The following is a 20,000-nucleotide window of genomic DNA, read 5'->3' on the forward strand; positions in this document are numbered from 1 at the left end:
CCTGACTTGTGATTGTTCCTTTTTAGGTCCCTGGAGTAGCTCAGGCCCAAACAATAGATCCTCTCCCAAAATGGTGTCTGGTAGTATTGGGATGAAATATGGAGTGGCAAAATGGATTTCTTCTCCAGTGCTGGTTGGTCACATAGGAAGAGTCAATCATACTGAATCCCCTACTGGATTTACGACTGTGGGTTTATCCTGTGACTGAAACCTCCAGTCCATCCTCAGCAAGACTGCCTGGCTTACTTTTGGTGTAGCTTTAGCTTCCATCCCTAGAGGGAGGGGCTGGAGCTGGGGTCTCGCTCTGTTTACTGCTCTTTCTTATTGTGGCCCTTCTGTGACTCCAGCAGTATGGTTGTGACTCCTGCAGTATGGTTGTCCATCTTTCTTGATTTCTAATGCTTTTCCTCACTTTCTCCCTTTAGAATAAAATTGTTACCCTGACTCCTCATTTATGTAGTCACATATCAGTCACTTCTAAGAATGCTGCTCTTTTTACCTCAGAAATTCTGTATTTTAAATAGATCTTCTATCTATGCATAAGCCCTGTACTATTGATTTAAAAGTACTTGGTTCACTGAGTTAGATAGGTCTACTGAATGTTGACATGCTCCATTGTATAATATCAAGCAATCATAGTTACTAATACTATCATTACCCTCATCAGTGGTACATATGAGTTTTCCCAAATAAATTTTTCCTGTCATCAGTAAGTGTTATGAATTGTTTTCCTTGATATGGAAAGCTCATTTTGCTATTATAAAAATGTCTTCTGAATATCCAAGTCAAAATAGCCATAGTTTGCATTCCTTTAAAACAAAAATGATATTCTGTGGGGAGGAAGTCTATGTTCAGCTCATAACCCAGTCCCAGACCCCAGGGCTTTATACATATGCAGAGAATATTAACAAAGATGGAGACTCAAGGCACTGAGATGTAGCTCAACAGTAGAACACCATCCTACCATGCACATGGCCCTGGGTTCAGTCTTCAGCAATGAAAAAAAAACAAGGGATTTAATAAAATTAGTTTGACTGCTGTGTGCAGTAATGAGACACAAACACAGTGCTAAGGTGCCCGCTGTTTATCCCCCACTGTTTTTGTCTTGTGTTCAGTTGTGACTTAATTCCTAATAAGTGCCTTGGATTCCCCAGGTGTCTGTGAGTCATGCTTTCAGACCCATTGATGGGAATTTTAATGTGAATTTACCTCTTAGATTTGTATGTGTTCAATGTCAACACTATGTTGATACTGTTTAGAGTTGATTGTAGAAAAATCAGGTGCCAATCTTAAGGTTCTTTGAAGATTGCTCCCATAGTCGTTATAGGAAATGTTTCAAAATCCAAATCTATTTTCTCTCAGTTCTGGCTACCATTTGCTGTTTCTAGTGTTCACAAGTCTTGACCGTGTAGTTCAGAGAACTAATTGTTAGCCCCAGTGCTAAGGGAAAGCTAGGTGCCTTTTGTGAGAGTTGAAGGAGCTGCTACATTCCTGGCAGTTCCTATGCTTCAGGTTTTGGCTTTCATATACTTCCTTTAAACACCGTATGTGTTAGTTTCTTTGGCCAAAGTGACTCTCCTTGCACCACTGCCCTGTTGCAGGCTTGTCACTATAGCCTCCACCATACCTCTAAGTCGTTTGCCATTCCTGCAACTGCTAGAACTTTGTTGCGATTTCTTTAGTAATAAGAATGTTTGGCATTTCCTTGGTTTTTCTGAGTGAAGATCTTCTATTTCTTTGCTCTCATTTTAGCAGAGCTTGGGGAGGATGAGGAGACGAATGTGTGTGACTAGTTAAGACATCCATTTCACAGGTTTGAGTCAGTCTGCTACAGGGGTTAAGAACTAGACCTAGATTTCATTCTTGATGACTTGCTGTATTCCCTTGGATTCTGTTTAATCCAATTATTTCTCATTTGTAAAAATGTCACTTGTAACATCTAATATGTGAGACTATGGATGTTAAGTTCTTAACACATACTTAGCACATCATGTGGGCTTCGTAACTGGTGGTTGTTATATAATGTTAGTTGCTTCCTGTATCCTGAAGTTTTATGTATTCTTTCTTTTGATATTTGAAATAAGAAGATATATTTTTCAGTTTACCTTCTGTTACATATTCTTGACATTATAGAAGAATTATAATTCTTAAATATGAAACCAAAGCTTCAAAAGTATTTTTTCTAAGTGTCTGCACTTTATATAAAATACTGAACAAATCACCTTGTTACTCAGGTTCAGATTTCAGCTAGTTTCCTATCCAAGTAATCATAGTTCACATGTGAAAAAATATTAAGGAAATAGTTCTTCATATAATTGGATAACTGCTTCTTTTTTATTATTATTTTTATTTTCTGTGTGTGAGTGTATTGCCTGCATGTATGGAAGTGCACCCATGTCAGTGCCCGAGGAGGTCAGAAGAGGGCATCAGATCTCCTGGAACTGGAGTTACAGAGAGTTGTTAGCTACGGTGGGGGTGCTGGAAATCAAACCCCAGTCCTCTGCAAGAGCAGCCAGTGCTCTTAACCTCTGAGCTTAACCTCAACAGCCCCGATAACTGCTTCTTGACCTTGACTCAGAACCTTTCGGTACACTGAAATTGTTAAGGATTTGAAAAAAAATTAGTCCTGTTTATTATAAGAATTGTTCTAATGCACACTTAAGATTGGAAAGTTCATTATCTATTTCTTTAGTGTATTAGAATGTGCACTTAAGTTTCTTCTATCCAGAACATTTAGTGCACTACTACTACTACTACTTTGTTTAGCCTTAAATGTAAAAAAGTTTTATTGTTTCAGGGAAATGCAAGACATAAAACAGCTGAAGGAGAAACAGGAGCATCAGATGCTAAAAGGTAAATGTAAAGGAAAAATTAATCTCTTTGTTAAATAAAAAGAAATAAAATAGCACTTGGTTTGATTATACTTTATTGTTAACTGGCAAAGAGTTATTTGAATTTTTTACATGGTATTTTTAGTTGGAATTTCAAACTTTTAACAAGATTCAATAGGTTTTGAAATCTTAAGCATGTCCATTACATTATAAATTTATAAAGTATAAAAAGTTAATAAATTATAAAAATTTAGTCTTTATTATAAATGTTAACATTTAAAAAAGCTTTATTAATGGAAACAATGACAAGATGCTACAAATTATAAGACAGTTAAATTATATAATTTTCCCATTTCTATCTTTATGCTATATATTTTATAATAGGTTACTCATTAATCTGATAAGAATAAACTCTCATCTCCCAAAAGTAAAATATTGAATAAGGACTTATCAAGGTGCTTCTTAGACTAAACTGGTAAAATTGTCTAACCCTCTCTAGCAGTTTTCTAAGAGTTCTGAGCAAGGAAATTCAACTAATTTTAAGCAGTTAGGAAAAGTATACACGTCATTTGTGTACTTAAAATCTTCTGTAAATTATAGTTAATCTATATGACCTTGATAAACAAATCAATTTTACAAATTTGAAATGAGGAAAATAATATGTGTTTCAGCTATAATATAATTGATCAGTGAAACCCAAGAAAATTATCTGAGTAATTATAATTAATGAGTTTTAATTAAGATAGTTTGATGCCCAAAGCAAAATCTTTCTCTCTTTTTTTGGTAAATTTTTAATTGAATTTTTGTGTATTTCATGTAGTACATCTTAATCATCTTTATACCCTCTTCCCATTGGCAAACTCCCATAGTCCTCCCCACCCCATCACTGGAATTCATGCATTCTGTCATTTGTGTTAAGACCTATCATGTCAAAGTTAGTGTCCCTGGACGTCCCTCAGTACAAGTTCATCCACTGAGGTCTAGTCAGCCTATCTAGACTTACTTCCTTTAAGATCAGTGTTTCCTCACCCGGCAGTAATCAGCTGCCAATAATTCTGAGTAAGATTAGGCCTGATGCCCATTTCCATAGTCCTGTACTGGGGTTTTATCTGCTTGAGATTACATGGTTCTTGTGCATGCTGACACCATTGCTGTAGGTTCATACAAGCAAGGTCCCAGGTCCCTCTATTTCCATATGGTTGTGTACCTCCTCCCTGGTTCTTAACAGTCTTTCCACCCCATCTTCTGCAATGGTCCCTGAGTCCTGGGTGGGTGAAGTTAATATAGGAGACCTGTCCAAGGACCCACACTCTGCAGACTCTTATTCTCTATGCTTTGACCGTTTGTGGCCTTTTGTGTTTCTAGGGAGCTTCATTGGTGAGAACTGAAAGATACATTAGTGTTTTCTTTACCCCTTATTCTGTGTTGTTAGGTGTAGAGGTTGCATCATGGATGTGCCACTTAGGCTTGGGCAGTTCACAGACAATCTCTGTGTGTGACCAGTTGTGAAACTCTAATTATGTCCATCTGTTGCAAAAGTAGCTTCTTTTAATGAGTGGTGACTGGGATATTTTTCTGTAAATATAAGAATCCATATTTTGCACACAGTAAGAAATTTCATTTATGTAGAGATGTGACAGCCTTGAGGTGTTCTCTGAGATCTGTGACCTCTCCAGCCGTGTGTATTTCGCTAGGTTTACAGTACCACACATGACTTTCCTCCCATTGTGTGGGCCTTTCATCAGATTAGGTAGCTGTTGATTAACCCCAAAATCAGTGTCACTACTGTACCAACGTCCTTTGCTGTGCCCGTCATTGATGTGGTTATTAGTCCTTAAAGCTGGGATTGGACCACCAATTGATGTTCTCCCTTACCAACTTCTGTCATGCTCTCCAAAGCTATGAGAGCTAGCCTTCAGGGGAGGTGGCTTCCGGGTCAGTTCCAACTCCACTGCTTCAAATCCTGTATCCAAAGTATGTCCTGTCTTCAGCAATGGGGTCTTACATTCAAGGTCTGGGAGGCAGTCAAGGGCTGTGGCAGTAGCCTGTGTAATTTGGGGAGTCTCTTGAACTACCCTGGCCAACAACTCAAAGGAAGATTTCTCCTTTCTGGCACTGTTTCTTGTTATATTGCCTTCAGCTATACACAGGGACTGATGAAAAGATTTTGTATGTGTAATTTTTCAGTAGGTTTTTTAACTAAAACAATTCCCTCTTTTTTAATTTTTTTTAATGTATATGTGTGTATTGCCAGCATGTATGTAAGTGCACCTGTGTCATGCAATGCCCACAGAAGACAGAAGAGACCATTGGATCCCCTGGAACTGGAGTTATGGATGGTTGTTAGCTGCCACGTGGGTGCTGGGATTCAAACCCGGGTCTTCTCTAAGAACAGCCAGTGTTCTTAAACACTGACCCATCTCTCCAGCCCCTTGTGGGGTTTTTTTTGGTTTGTTTATTTTTTGTTTTTTCATACTAGCTAGGCAGTATTTATCTCTCCTCTCTCTGTGTCCCTGTCGACCCTCCCTCCACGCCCCACTCCATTGAAAGTATCCCCTTTTTCCCCATTTCTCTCTTGATAATACCTATTTCTTATGGTCCCATCTCTCTTAAGCTCCTTCTTCCCTTTTATCCCACAGTTGCTTGTATAACCCTCCCTTTCCCTCTCCTACTTAAATACCCCAATTTTACCGATTTCTCCCTCAGTAACACCTGTCCTCTACTGTTCTTCTCTCTCAGGTGCCTTTTTTTCCCTTGGTTCCTTTCCATTCTCTAGGTTCCTGCAGTTACATCAGGATGTGCACTCACATAAAATTTGGTGCTAGGATCCACAAATAAGGGAGAACATACATACGCCCTTTGTTTTTCAGAGTCTGTGTTACTTCACTTAGTATAACAGTTTCTAGTTCTTCCATTTACCTGCAAATTTCATGATTTCATCTTTCTTTACTGCTGAGTAGAACTCCATTGTGTAAATATGACACATTTTCATTATCCACTTGTCGGTTGAGGGACACTTAGGTTGCCTCCATCTCTTAGCACCACACAGAGACCACATTTAGGCTCTCACGCATTCTGCAGAGGTCCCGGCCCCTACTAAAGGGCAGAGAAGCTTAGCCCTGGAGCTGTGGGAGGGACTGCAGGGGTCCCTGCAGAGGATGGGAACAGTGCAATTTGCAACATGTAGTTGCATGTTATGGGCAAAACTTTGCTTTACAATACTAACGGGAATGAGACACATGCATGAAGATAAGGAAAAGTTTACTAAGGTAGCTTTCATAATAGACCATTTTCCAAATTAATTTTTGGATTTAATCAACATTTAATTGAAAATCTCAGAATTTTTATGGTTTTCATACAAATAGTTTGATGGTATTTAAACCCTCTCCTCTATCTGCAGCTCCCTCCACTGTCCCTGGCCAATTTAATGTATGCTCTTATATATATAATTTGGCCTATAGAATCTGACTTTTGTCCCCAAATGTGACTTGTGACTATCACTATATTAAATCTTTTCCTAAAAAACTTTTTTTGGAACTCACCATACAAACAAGACTGATCTCCAACTCACAGCGACCTATCTGCCTCCATCTTCTGAGTGTTGGTATTAAAGATGTATGCCACTGCACCCAGTGAAAATTTTTCAGTTTTTAATCTGTAAGTGGAGGAGTAGAAAATAAGCACATTGTTAACCTATTGTTAATACTGTTGTGTTGACCCAAGAACAGTTGAGGTAGATCTAGCTAAGTGGCTAGAAACCTCAGAAAATTATATGTACCATTTTATGATTAGTTCATTGATTACAGTTTACACACGAGGCAGGGAACACAGGAACCTAAGTATGCATGTAGATAAATATACATACATATACATCTGTGTGTATGTTCTGTATTTGCATGTTTTCAGGTATATGTTTGTTTTTAAATGAGGTTATTAAATAGTAGGGAAATGTTTGTGAATGTTGATTTGATTTTTGCATAAAAAAGACATTTAAGCATAAGAGTATTTAAAACATAAAAGAAAACAAACTTGATCTTAGGCATTTACACAAACTAATAAGGACACAAATTTGAACTGAAAATAGGGAGAGGTTCAAACAGATAAAAGTAGTCACAGCTTTTATCAGGAATAGTCAGTTAATAGACACTTAGGTCCTTTTAATATATGCTCCAGGGGGCTGGAGAGATGGCTCAGCGGTTAAGAGCACTGACTGCCCTTGCAGAGGACCCGGGTTCAATGCCCAGCACCCACATGGTGGCTACGAACTGTCCTTGACTCCAGTTCCAGGGGAATCCAAAGCACTCTTGTGACCTCCGCAGCATTGCACACCACGGGTGCACTCACATACATGCAGCCAACCAATACACTCATACCCATGAAATGAAAATAAAATATTTTAAATACACACAAACACACACACACACACACACACACACACACACACACACACTTCAGAGCATCTTACACTTTGTTGAGAACTGTAGCAGAACAGTCACACTAGGAAACTTGCATCTTTTGGGGTAAGAAAATATGCCTTATTTCTGTTACTTCTTATAGTGTGACTGTATTGTGCTAGTCTTGAATTACATTGTTTTATGAATCAATAATAAATGGCTTTATTTTTTCAGTAAGCAAGATAAAGCTCCTTCATCAGAAGAAAAAAATGGGTGTGGTACAAGTTTTTGTGAAGCTTCATCCTCAACAAGAAGTCAAGAAAACCTAAAGGTTTCAGATGAAGAGGATGAAACTAGCCCAAAGAAAGTCTTCAGTCATGATTCAAACGTCGGACCAGATGAAATGGAAAAAGAACAGCGAATGCAGCACACCTGTCAGGAAATGGAACTGAAGATGGGCCAAGGTTCAGAAAGCACAGTTTTGTGTGAGCAGAGTAAAGAGTGTAATGCCAGTGAAGCTAGGTTTTCTTCAAAGGATACTAAAGATGTGCCACTAACATCAGGTGATGTTAGCATTGATCAGTTTTTGAGGAAAAGAGATGAACCTGAATATCTTAATTCTGATGCTAGTGAGCAAGGCAGTGTTCATTTGGAACCTTTGACACCATCAGAATTACTTGAGATTGAAGCCACAGAAATTCTTCATAAAGATAGTAGTGATCTTCCAGCCAAGACTGATGAGATGGTTTCTGATCTAACAGATGACGTTCCTGGAGAAAATGGTTCTAGAGTGACAGAGACAGCAGTAGACATGTCAGATAAAAAGGAAAGGAGCTGAAATGATTTAGTCATTCTAAGGTTCAGTCACCAACAGAAAGCATTCAGAGCAGTGCTCTGCGGTGAGCTCAGTAGTGCCATGGTAGAGTTCAGAAATGCAAAATCTGAGGGAGGTCATTCATACACTTTACCTATACGTTCAATTTTTATTAAATCAACTTACCAATAATAGCATGATTAGTATGAACTTCCAAGTTTTTAAAAACATGAATAAAACTTTAGTGACAGCTAAGTTTGCCACCAAAGGTCTCTTAGCACTTTTTGAAGAACTAGGTCTTGTTCACCAATAGGAAATGATTATGTTAGTTATATTAATAAAACTTTTGAAACTTTCGTTAGTCCTAAACTTAAAATCCTTATTACCTGTATATTCCTTTTAGCAAATTTAAGGGAAGAGATTTGAAACCATGTACCTTTTGAGAATAATTTTAAAATATCAATTGATTGTTGCTATTAATGAAGGCTTTATTTGAATACAATGCTGGTAAATGCAGCATGCTTAGAGTACTAAGTTGACCTGTTGAGGATTTCGATGAATAAAAACTTAAATTTGGGTTTAATAAAACATTCCAGTCTGTCAGAAGCATGCAAATGCAATATTAGAATCTGTGCACCTCCAAGTGTTAGCCTGCCAGGCTGTCAGCTTACCTTGAATTAAACTTTCAGTGAAAGTGAAATTATGAAAATATAAGTTTATATTTGTGCTTTTAGTCAATGTATAAGCTTTGCAGAAATCCCTTAACTAGTTGTATAAAGTAGAAATCCATTATTGAAACTCTTGTAAATAACTACGCTTTTAATATTGTTTCAATGATCTTTAGCAATAGACCCATAAACATGGTCTGAAAGCCAAACCAAAGTATTGTAGGATGTAGGTATAAAACAGTAAACCGGAAACATGTCCTGGCATCTATTCAGCCATGTTTAAGTAACTTTTCTTTAACTGTAAAGTACAAGCTTCAAATGGGACCCTAAAACAGGATGTAACAACTTGGTTGTGGAAATTAGTCTAATTTATAAGTTGGCTGCTAGATTGAGTTCTCAGATACAGAAATGAATGTAACAAACTACTTTGCTTTGCAGTACTAATTTTATTTTACTAAATTTTACTTTAAATGCTACATTTGTACTTCAAAAAATGTGCTTCAAATTCTTAAACTGTTTTACTGAATGTTAAATGTTTTAAATGCCTATCAAAATTCTGCTGTATATAGTAGTTTTGAGTATATTTGCAATAAAAACCTGTCTTTGAGTTAAAAAAATTTAAAACCTTGTATTAAGGGGAAACAACAGGACTTCTTATAGTAGTTTTGAGTATATTTGCAATAAAAACCTGTCTTTGAATAATTTTATACTTAGATCCCTGTTTGATTCAGTCTGCCTTTAGTGCTGTTAGAGTTACGCACTTAGAGTCATTTCTTAGTACAGTAAGATTTCATTCCATGTGCCTTGCTGAAATATGATTTAAATTAGCACTTAAAGTATAAGGAATAGAAATGCTAATATTTGCAGAGAGTGGTTGCTTTATTTTTCAGTTTAAGAAGAGTCATCTACTATCACTCCCCTTTTATCTCATCGACTTAAAGGGGTTAAAGAGGCAGAATATGTGATAGAACCGTGTTCTTGAATATTTAAGGAGAGCTGATATTTACTTCTTTCCTTCCTCCTAAGCTGTTACCTTTCACCTTGTTGTAACATAAATCTATAACAGGGACATTATTTGAGGTGTTATAAACCTTTAAAGAGCAAAGGAGTATAAAAAAGTTTGAGGTCCCATATGAGGACCACTTTCTTTATATTATTCAATTTCTTGCCAAGCCTGTAACCTTATGCTACAAAACTTTCAGAGCCCAAGTAAGTCAGAGTGACACCAAAATCCCCTTTGAGATTTGTATAATTTCTGCCTTCTGCATCGTACTTTAAAGTGGTATTCAAAATAACTGATGAGTGAAGTGTTTGTACCTGTCCAATATGAGTAAAGAAACTGGAGCTGGACTCAGGTTCTTCACTGAGAAATAAGGCAGTGGGGGAAACAACGAAATAGGCCTTGTACTTGGTAACACAAGTGGCTTACATTCCTAAGCATCCTCTTTATCATCTAAATAGGAGCTAACAATTCAGATATGCAAAACTAGTCTTAGAGGAGCAGTGAGCAGTCAGCAGCAGAGTGTTCATGGTAAATAAATGTGGGCCTTGTGGTTGCAATGACTGAATTCTGATTTGTAGCATGAAAACAGCAGCAGATGATATGTAAATAAATACTGGGCCTATTTGTGCTCCTATTTGCAGGGCTGGAGATAGGGCTCAGCAGTTAAGAGCTCTGACTGCTCTTGCAGAGGATCCAGGTTCACTCCCAGCACCCACATGGTGGCTAATAACTTTCCTTAACTCCAGTTCCAGAGGATCCAAAGCCCTTTTCTGACCTCGGACATTGCACAACACAGTGTACTTACATACGTGAAGGCAATACACTCATACACATAAAATAATAGAGAAAGTTTGTTTAAAAAACAAAACTTCATTTGCAAAGCAAGATGTTGAGTGAACATGGGTCATGGGCTGTAGTTTACTTGTACTTATTATAAGTATAGGTAAAGGCTACTTTGTGATTATTCAAGTGACTATTTACCCAAGAAGATCCAGACTGCCTTATAAGTGCCGTTCAGTGACATTAAGAAGCATTATATTGTTTTGACTGTTTTTTCTTTTAATTAATATTGAAAATAAGAGTACTCTTTCTGGGGGCTGGAGAGATAGCTCAGTGGTTAAGAACATTGTTCTTGCAGAAGACCCAGGTTCAAATCCCAGCACCCACATAACAGCTAACAACTGTCCTTAACTCCAGTTCCAGGGGATCCGACAGTCTCTTCTGTCCTCTATGGGCATTGCACATCACAGGTGCACTTACCTACATGCAGGCAATACACGCATGCATAAAATAAAAATAAAAGAATACTCTTTCTACTTGGGTTATTTGCATCTTTTCAGTATTTTAAGGAAGAAGTTGAATTTTAAAAACTATTGTGTGTGCACTGTGAATGCTATCGAACACGTTTAGGGGTCAGAGGACAAGTTTGTGGAGTCAGTTCTCTCCTACCTTTATGTGGGTTCTGGGGATCAAACTCAGGTCACCATGCTTGTGTGGCAAAGCCCTTCTACCTGCTGAACTCTCTCTGAACCTCACCCCATGAAAAGTATTCTAAACACTTATGAAAAGGGAGTGAGGATAGTGTAAGTCACTTGGTTTTGGCTATATGCAAAAAGATGAAGAAACCAAATATCCCAGGCAATTATTTTCCCATAATACCTACAATTCCTAGCACTTATATTAAATATTCTCTCAAAAAATTTTATTTTGGGGGCCAGAGAGATGTCTGGATGGTTAAGAGCACTGGCTGTTCTTGCAGAGGACTCTGGTTCCATTTCCAGCAACCTCATGGTGGCTAACTGTCCATAGCTAGAGTTCCAGGGGATCTGATGCCCTCTACTGACCTCCACAGGCATTGCACAACACAGGTGCACTTACATACATACAGGCATACTCATACACATAAAATTTTTAAATCTTCAAAATTTTTTATTTTTGCAAATAACACTGGTGACAGGTTTTGTTTATTTTTCTATGACTGTGTGCATATGGAATCAAAGGTTCCTTAGCTAGCCATGCATGCCTTATAATCCCAGCACAAGGATGATGAGGCAGGGAAATCAACCAGGCCAATGTGGCTACACAAGACTCTGTCTCACAAAACAACAACAGTCTTCTTTACCCAAAGAAAGAGAGACTAGTGATCACTTCCATTAATAGCAATTGAGGACTTTACTTCAAGTGGAGGGGTTACCATATCATTTTATATTATTCATTTTTTTTTGAATTTTTGTGTATTTTATACAGAATATCTCAAACCATCTTAATCATCTTTATTGCCCCCATCCCCACCAGTACCCTCCTATAGCCCCCTCACTAGAATCCATATACTCTGTCATCCGTGTTAAGGCCCAGTGTTCAAGTTAGTGACCCTAGACGTTACCCAGTGCAAGTCCATCCACTAAGGTCTAGTCAGCCTATCTGGAGTCTTTTTGTTTTAGGAAGATCAGCTCTTCATCACCTAGCAGTAATGAATTGCCAATGTTTCTTCAGCTAAATCATTTTATATTTAGAAAAGCATGTAATTTAAAGATTATATATATATATATATATATAATAACTATTACTGAAATCTTAAAATCTTTCCATTTTTCACTCCAGAGCTGGGGAGATGGCTAGTGGGTGAAGCATTTTCTGTGCAATCATGAGGACCAGAGTTAAGTAAGATCCAGGGCACCCACATAAATACTGGGTCAGCTGTAGTGGCCTACCTGTAATCCAAGTGCTTGAGAGGCAGAGGCAGAGATGGGATCATCAGAGCAAGCTGGCTTGCTTGGGTACCTGGACAAGCCAAAACAGCAAGCTCTGGGTTCAAGTGAGAAATGCTGCTTCAATGAGGTGGAGAGCGATGGAGAAAGACACCTGAAACTGACACCACCCTCTGGCCTCCACACAAGCACACATGCACACACCCACCTATAGATGTGCACCACATACACACCTGTTACTTCAAGACCACTTTTATTTAATAGATTTTTGTGTGTTATGGGCTCTGGAGAAGGATTACAAATGTTTGACTTTTACTAGATTATTACAATACTGCATTTTTTTTTTCAGCTAAGAAATGAAAATTTGCAAGCAGAGCTCGCTGGCTCTGTGTGTGTGAGTGTGTGTGTGTGTGTGTGTGTGTGTGTGTGTGTGTGTGTGTATTTGTGCATGTGCTGCCGCCAAAGCCACACTTGTGGTTACCGCTGCTGGCCAAGACTCATGCCGCCGCCCCGCTACCTTGTCCGGCTACCTGCACCCTGCCAATAAGTCTCTGTTCAATCAAGAACATGGCAGACGGCACCAAGTCTAAAGATTCACAGCAAGAATTTGGTCGTTATGGTCCTGTAGTTGATGTATATGTTCCACTTGATTTCTACACTCGACGTCTGAGAGGATTTACTTATGTTCAATTTGAGGATGTTCATGATGCTGAAGATGCTTTACATAATTTGGACAGAAAATAGATTTGTAGGTGACAAATTGAAATACAATTTGCACAGGGGAACTGGAAGACACCAAATCAAATGAAAGCCAAGGAAGGGAGGAATGTGTACAGCTCTTCACGCTATGATGATTATGACAGATACAGATGTTCTAGAAGCCGGACTTATAAAAGGAGAAGATCAAGGAGCTGGTCTTTTGATTACAACTATAGGAGATCTTATAGTCCTAGAAACAGTAGACCAATTGGAAGACCATGGCATAGCAGAAGGAATTCTGACAATGTGATTCAATGATAGATTCTTTTTCAAGACCTAAGTCCAATTCAAGATCAGGTCCAAGCCCCAACCCAAGAAAGAAATGAAGGCTAAATCACGTTCTAGGTCTGCAGCTCACATCAAAACTAGAGGCACATCTAAAACAGATTCCAAAACACATGTCTGGCTCAAGATATGAAAAGAAATCAAGGAAAAAAGAACCACCTAGATCCAAATCTCAGTCAAGATCAGTCTAGGTCTAGGTCAAAATCTAAATCAAGGTCTTGGACTAGTCCTAAGTCCAGTGGCCACTGATAGTATAAATAATACTTTCTAGGCGTGTGTCATTTACTCATAGTTTGTTATACTTAAATTATCAGGACTACAATGTTGCAATGATGTGTTTGAAAAAAAAAAAAAAAAAACAACACTTTGTTAGTTTCCCTGTATCAAGCAATGGTTATAATTAAAACGATATGCTGTTGAGAAGCCACTCTTAAAAGAGTCCAATTTGTTATAGGCAACTACCAATTTGTGGTGTCTGTATTTTTGTAAAGATTCTCATTTTTTTATGCTTGAAGTATTTGGTGAAAAGGTGTTGGTGACCACAATTTGCAACATTGTCTTATTAAAAATAAACTTTCATATCCATAGTTGGTAGAACTGTTAACCTAGAAATGTAGCTTGCTAATAAGATAGTGATACAAAACTGAAGTTATAGCCATATTAACAACACTGCTCAGACACATGTAGGTTCAGGGTAGACCTTTATGACTTGTCAAGATGTCTAAGCCCATGATAATTATAACACAGTGTGGAATAGTTCTGTTCTGTGGTCACCACCAGCGGTGGCTTCTCCTCCATTCGCCCTGGGCTGAGGCCGCTCTTCTGCCTGTCCTGGGCTAAGGCTGCTTTTCTGCTTGCCTGGTGCTGAGGCAGCTCTTCTGCTTGCCCTGTGCTGCCTCCTGTCGTCACCACTTCTGCCCGGTCCCAGCCCCCAGGGCTGGTGAGGAGACTGTTTCGGCAGAGCCGCACTCAGACACAGTAGACCAGGTTCAGTGACACAAGTCTGGTTTATTGCAGAAAGGTACACACTTATAGGGATAGTGGTCCAATCACAGCACAGCAAGTAGGATACCTCATTAGCATAACAGGTTTAGCATCCTATCACAGTACAGCAAGTAGGATACCTTATTGGCATAACAGGCTTAGCATCCTATTAGCATAACAGACTTAACTTCCTATCACAGAATAGAGGGTAGGATGCCTCATTAGCATTCTGGGTTTCAGATTACAGAGACTGGATTCCTGGAAACCACGTGACCCTGACAGTTGCAATATCACCCTAGGCTCAAGCCTGTCTCCCACACTGTTGTTAACTCCACTGTCTGGGGAAAACTGGGTTTCCAGCTGGTTTAAATAGCATTTTCAGGGAGATTTTGTCACTGAAACATGGGGCCTTCACTGCTTCCTTCCTTGTCCCACCATGATTTCTAAGATTTAGAAACATGGAAACATAAGAAAAACTCCTTAGGCTTTGAGCATGTCGATGATGGCAGAAATAATTTTAAGGGGAAAAGAATGTTCTTACATAGTTAGTCTAAATTTTTTTTTATATTTTATTTATTTTTATTTTATGTGTGTGAGTGCATCCATGTCAAAATTGGAAGAATAAAAAAGCCTTACTTCACAATCTTTTTGTAGCCACAGAAATGTATGATACAGGAACTGGAGAAATGACTCAGCAGTTAAGACTAGCTACTCTTGCAGAGGACCAGGGTTTGGTTCCCAATACCCACGTAGTGGCTAACAACTGTCCATAACTCCAGTTCCAGGGGAATTGGATGCCCTCTTCTGACTTCCATGGGTCTTGCATATACATGCAGGCAATACACTCAAACACATAAAATAAAAATAATAAAATATTTTTTAAAGTGTGCAATACATTTAAAATACTTATTCTCAAGTATAGTAAAATTATTAAGTGAAAAATGAGTTGATATTGTAACAATTTAACACCTTGAAACAGATGGCATTAGAATTAAACATTTTATATATGAAGTGTTTTACTTATATTAATCCAACCACAACATTGGTAAGACATAATCTGGTTAGATTAAGAACTAAATGTATTAAATTAAAATGAAAACACACATTATAATTCAGGTATCCCTGTGGTACCATTCAGAGCCCAGGCTTCACTGTAATAATCACTAGAACAGTCAGTTAGCCTCAATAGAACCAATGTAGTATGTCATGTGAGTCTATATATTAACTTTGTTGCTAGTAGGCAAATGCATTTTGATGAGTTCCTGGAGGATGACACATTTCACAGTGAAATGTCTTTCTGTCCAGATAACTATAGGAAGCACTAGCATTTGAAATGTACCCAGTTTGGGTAATGGGGAAGTGGGTAAGAAACCCCAACTCTACCTGAAGAACTATTGGCAGTCAGTGACTGCTGGGAGGGGAGGGAGTCAATCTCATTTAAAGGTAACACTCTTGGTAGGTTGAGCAGGCTCCAGTGGATGGACCACACCAAAGGGCATTTGGGGACACAAATTTCTCTCTGTAGGCCTTAATATATATACATGAAATTGAGCAGGGGGGCACAACTAGGGGAGGGGATCTAAATACAATCAAAATGTATGAAATGTGCAAAAATTCAGTTAAGTTCAATTTAAAATTTTTATATACGCACACATGAACAGTAATAGAGAAGCAGTGGTGAACATTTAATATTGATTGGGCCAAGCAATCTAAAACCAGAGCTTAGTGTCTGAAATTGGTCAAAACTGATCATCACTCACATGGAGAAATGTGAGCCTCAAATCACACAGTGGTACAATGAAGAGGTTATATTGGAGACAACAGCCTTTAGGATCCCTGAAGACTAAAGAAACAGTACTCAGAATGTAGATGCTAAAAATAAATTAGAAGTCAGATATAGTGGTGTATGACTTTAATCCTCAGCACCCAGGAGGCAGAGGCAGGTGGATCTCTGTGAGATAGAGGTCAGCCTGGTCTACATACTGAGTTCCAGGCAAGTTGGGGCTACAGTGAGACTCTGTCTCAAACAAACAAACAACAAACAAATATTAATAAATTAGGCAGTTATAAACATGGGGCCAGAGAGATGAGAAAATGTGCCTGCCACCAAGGCTGATAACCTGACTTTAATCCTTGTGACCCATAGCAAAGAGAAAACTAACTCCCAAAAGTTGACTTCTGACCTCCAACGTATTCAGTGTGGTACACACATGCACACAGAGACAAAAAATATAATAAAATGTTAATAACAGATGTCACAGTTTAAGCGAATAGTCAAATTAATGAAGTGCGTACTGCTGAACATGTTCTGTCAAATTGTGCCTTTGCTCTTTTTAGATATGGATTTTTATGGATTTTTTCTTTTTTCCTTTCTTTTTTTTTTTGGTCTTTTTAAGACAGGGTCTCCCTGTAGCTCCAACTGACCTGGAACTCACTGAGTAGACCAGGCTGGCCTTGAACTCACAGATATCTGCCTGCCTCTGCCTCCAGTGAGATCCCTCTCATCTAACTATCCAAACACCAATCATTTTTTTTTTTTTTTTTTTTTTTTAAACAGAGCATAGGGTAGTGGTTTATTTACAGAAGAGTGGGCACCCCACATTTACCCTACAAATACAGATCCTGTGACCTCCTGACAGCCCCACAAAATTGTGAGAGAGGTGCCTCTTGGTGTTCTCAGCTTATATAGCCTTTGCCCCTCCCCCCACATGCAGCTAAAGTCAACTGATTGGGTGGGAGGGATAACTAACCCCCCCCCCACTCCTTGATTAGTGTGGGAAGGACGTGTGACTACAGCTTTCCTGCATAGTGGTCAGAGGACATTTTCAGTTAACGCTCCACCCCTTCCTTTGGCTCTCACATTCTTTCCACCAACCCCTTCCACAAAAGTCCCTGAGCCTTGGAGGGAGTGGTAGATGTGGGGCGATCTTCCTCCTGTTGTGGTAAGGCACTGAACTTTCGGGTCTCTGCATCTTCTGTTTTCCATGGGCTGTTGGCCAGTTTGAGTGGGATTCCATCTACTATAAAAACACACACAGCAGGAAGCAAGAACATGTAAACAGTGACTGCTATAATAGCTTAACCTATGGGTGTAACACAAATGCTTGGTCGGTACTTTAGCAGGTGCATCACATCCATCTAACAAAGCAATTGCAGTGACTTCCCACTGGGGCCTCTATTCTCCCCTGCCACAGGGGGTTGGCTGGGTCTATAGTCCAGATGTGTGTTCCACCCCTAGGAGAGGGCATTATTTCTAATCGAAAATTTGCTGGTTGTACATACACTAGACACTCCACTATTGCACCAGTAAGAACATCTTGTTTGATATGTTGAATTATAGGGGACTATTCTCCCCCGGTCATCTGTATGTTGCCTTTTGGGACCATGAATGCCACCCATCCAGTGTCAGGGAGTTTCCAGCTTAATCCAAGCTTGATTTCTCCCTCTCCTGCACTCACATCATGCAGTGTCTTTCTGTCCATTTCCAACATTACTGGCAATGGCCTTTATTGTTTTGGGGACCTCTAGTGTCCCTCAGGCCAACAGCTCATAGGGGGCAACCCACCCCTGGCACTAGGATTTTCATTTAACAACAGTATTGCTTTTGGAAAGGCTTTCTTCCATCCCCATAGGGGTCCTTCTGTGTTTAAGCCTTTTTTTTTTTTTTTTTAAACTGTGTGTCTGAAGAAAAATTTCCCCCTTTATTCCCATAGTTCTTTGTATAGTCCTCCTTCCTCCCTTCCCTTTACTCCCTTTTTACGTATTTATCCCTTAATAACACCTTTATCCTACTATTCTCTCTCAGGTTCCTTCTTTCCCTTTACCTCCCTGTTTTCCTTCCATATTCCTGGTCCCTGCAGTTGCATCAAGATATGCACTCACTTACAAGGATTTGGTGCTAGGATCCACAGACGAGGGAGAGCATACATCATTTCTTTTCTGAGTCTGTGTCATTTCACTTAGTATAAGTTTCTAGATCCATCCACTTACCTGAAAATTTCATTATTTCATCTTTCTTTACTGCTGAATAGAACTCCATTGTGTAAGTGTACCACATTTTCATTAGCCATTCATCAGTTGAGGGGCACTTAGGTTGCTTCCATCTCTTAGCACCACCTGGAGGCCAGATCCAGGTGCTCTCAGGCAGTTTGCTGAGTCTAAGCCAGACCGAGGTCAGAACAGCCACTCTCAGGCTGTCAGTGAAGGTCTCAGCTTTACCTTGCCATAGGGCAGAGGTCTGCCCTGGGGCTGTGGGAGGGGCCTCAAGTAATCCCAGTTAGGGATTTGGGGGAGCTCACCTGGAAGCCAGATCCAGGCACTCTCAGGCGGTCTGCGGGGTACTCAGCATCTAAGCCGGACGGTCCAGACAGAGGTCAGAATAGCCACTCTCAGGCTGTCTGCTAAGGTCTCACTCAGCCTTACCCTATCATAGGGTGCCTTTGCCTTTTATAAACAACCAACCAACACACACACACACACACACACACACACACTAAAACTATTAAAAAATAGCCTCTTTTTCCCTTTTCTTTCTAAATCTCAATTTGTAAGTTAATCAGTGTTAAAATTTAGCATGCATGCTCCCATGCTCTGTATGTGTGTGTCCCTGTGGATATATCTGTATATGTGTATCTCTATATGTGTATTTGTGTGGGTATATTCATGTGTGTGAGCACATGTGATGAGGATACACACATTTGTTTTATTTAAAATTATACTATTTACTCATCTATATATTGTAGTAAGGTATAAAATATAGCATTAAATAAGCCACCGTTTTGTAACTTAATTGAAATGCCACATAATAAGGTTAGCTTCTGTTTCTGTACTTACTCTGTTGTTCCAGTTGTCTATTTGAATGGCTGTACTGTACTACTGATTACAGTAGCTTTAAAGTTTTAAAGAAAAGAATTTTTTTTTGGTATCTTTTAGTAGTCCTGTTTTCCATAATATTTTAGATCTTCTTGGAGGATTTTTTTTATATGAGCTTTTACATATGACTTCCATTTGAATAATTTAATCCAGTTCATTGATGGGTTTTGATTTGGATTATATTGATTTTATAAATTAACTTTAGGACAGAACTTTTCATGGGGTTAATGTAATACTCAGATATGGGACACGCGGGGATCTCAGAGTGCCAGCTGCTGGGCGTGGCGCCGCTGGGGTGTGGTGGGTTGCTCGCACCGCGTTGCTGCTCGGGTCCCTGGCTCTCCGCGGCTACTGGATGCTGGCGACTCAGTGGTCGCTGCGCTTCCAGGCGAGCTCCATTCCAAGCTACCGGGCACTCCCTCTAGATACGCGATCCGCCAGCCGCCGGGTCATGAGGCGAGGTGTAAGAACGGTGAAAGCAGGATCTTCGCGAGTCATTGTTTATGAAGGGACAGCCCCCTCCGGAGAGACTGAATCGTAGACAGTAAGACACAGAATTCAGCTCAGTCAGGTACAGCTCCTTTATTCAGTGACTCAGCTCAGCTCCAGGTCTTAGTGATTCAGCTCTGATTAATTAAGGAGAAACCAAGATATTTATAGTGTGGGGGCAGTAGCAAAAGCC

The 20,000-nt window shown here is 39.3% G+C and overlaps 1 protein-coding gene and 1 pseudogene across 2 annotated transcripts in view; both read left to right on the forward strand.

Annotated features, from left to right (window-relative positions):
• The window catches only part of Znf280d (zinc finger protein 280D), a 105,600-nt gene extending 97,038 nt beyond the window's left edge, over positions 1-8,562 (forward strand). For both annotated transcript variants that reach the window (XM_029570720.1, XM_029570717.1), the window contains 2 exons: positions 2,798-2,853; positions 7,460-8,562. In XM_029570720.1, the coding sequence (XP_029426580.1) occupies positions 2,798-2,853; positions 7,460-8,063 (660 nt within the window). In that variant the 3' untranslated portion in view covers positions 8,064-8,562. The remainder of the gene's footprint in view (positions 1-2,797; positions 2,854-7,459) is intronic.
• A 3,893-nt stretch (positions 8,563-12,455) lies between these two features.
• Positions 12,456-13,835, forward strand: LOC103745832 (annotated as a pseudogene).
• The last annotated feature ends 6,165 nt before the right edge of the window (positions 13,836-20,000 follow it).

Source organism: Nannospalax galili, unplaced genomic scaffold (assembly GCF_000622305.1).
Source record: "Nannospalax galili isolate Female #2095 unplaced genomic scaffold, S.galili_v1.0 scaffold611, whole genome shotgun sequence".
NCBI lineage: Eukaryota > Metazoa > Chordata > Mammalia > Rodentia > Spalacidae > Nannospalax > Nannospalax galili.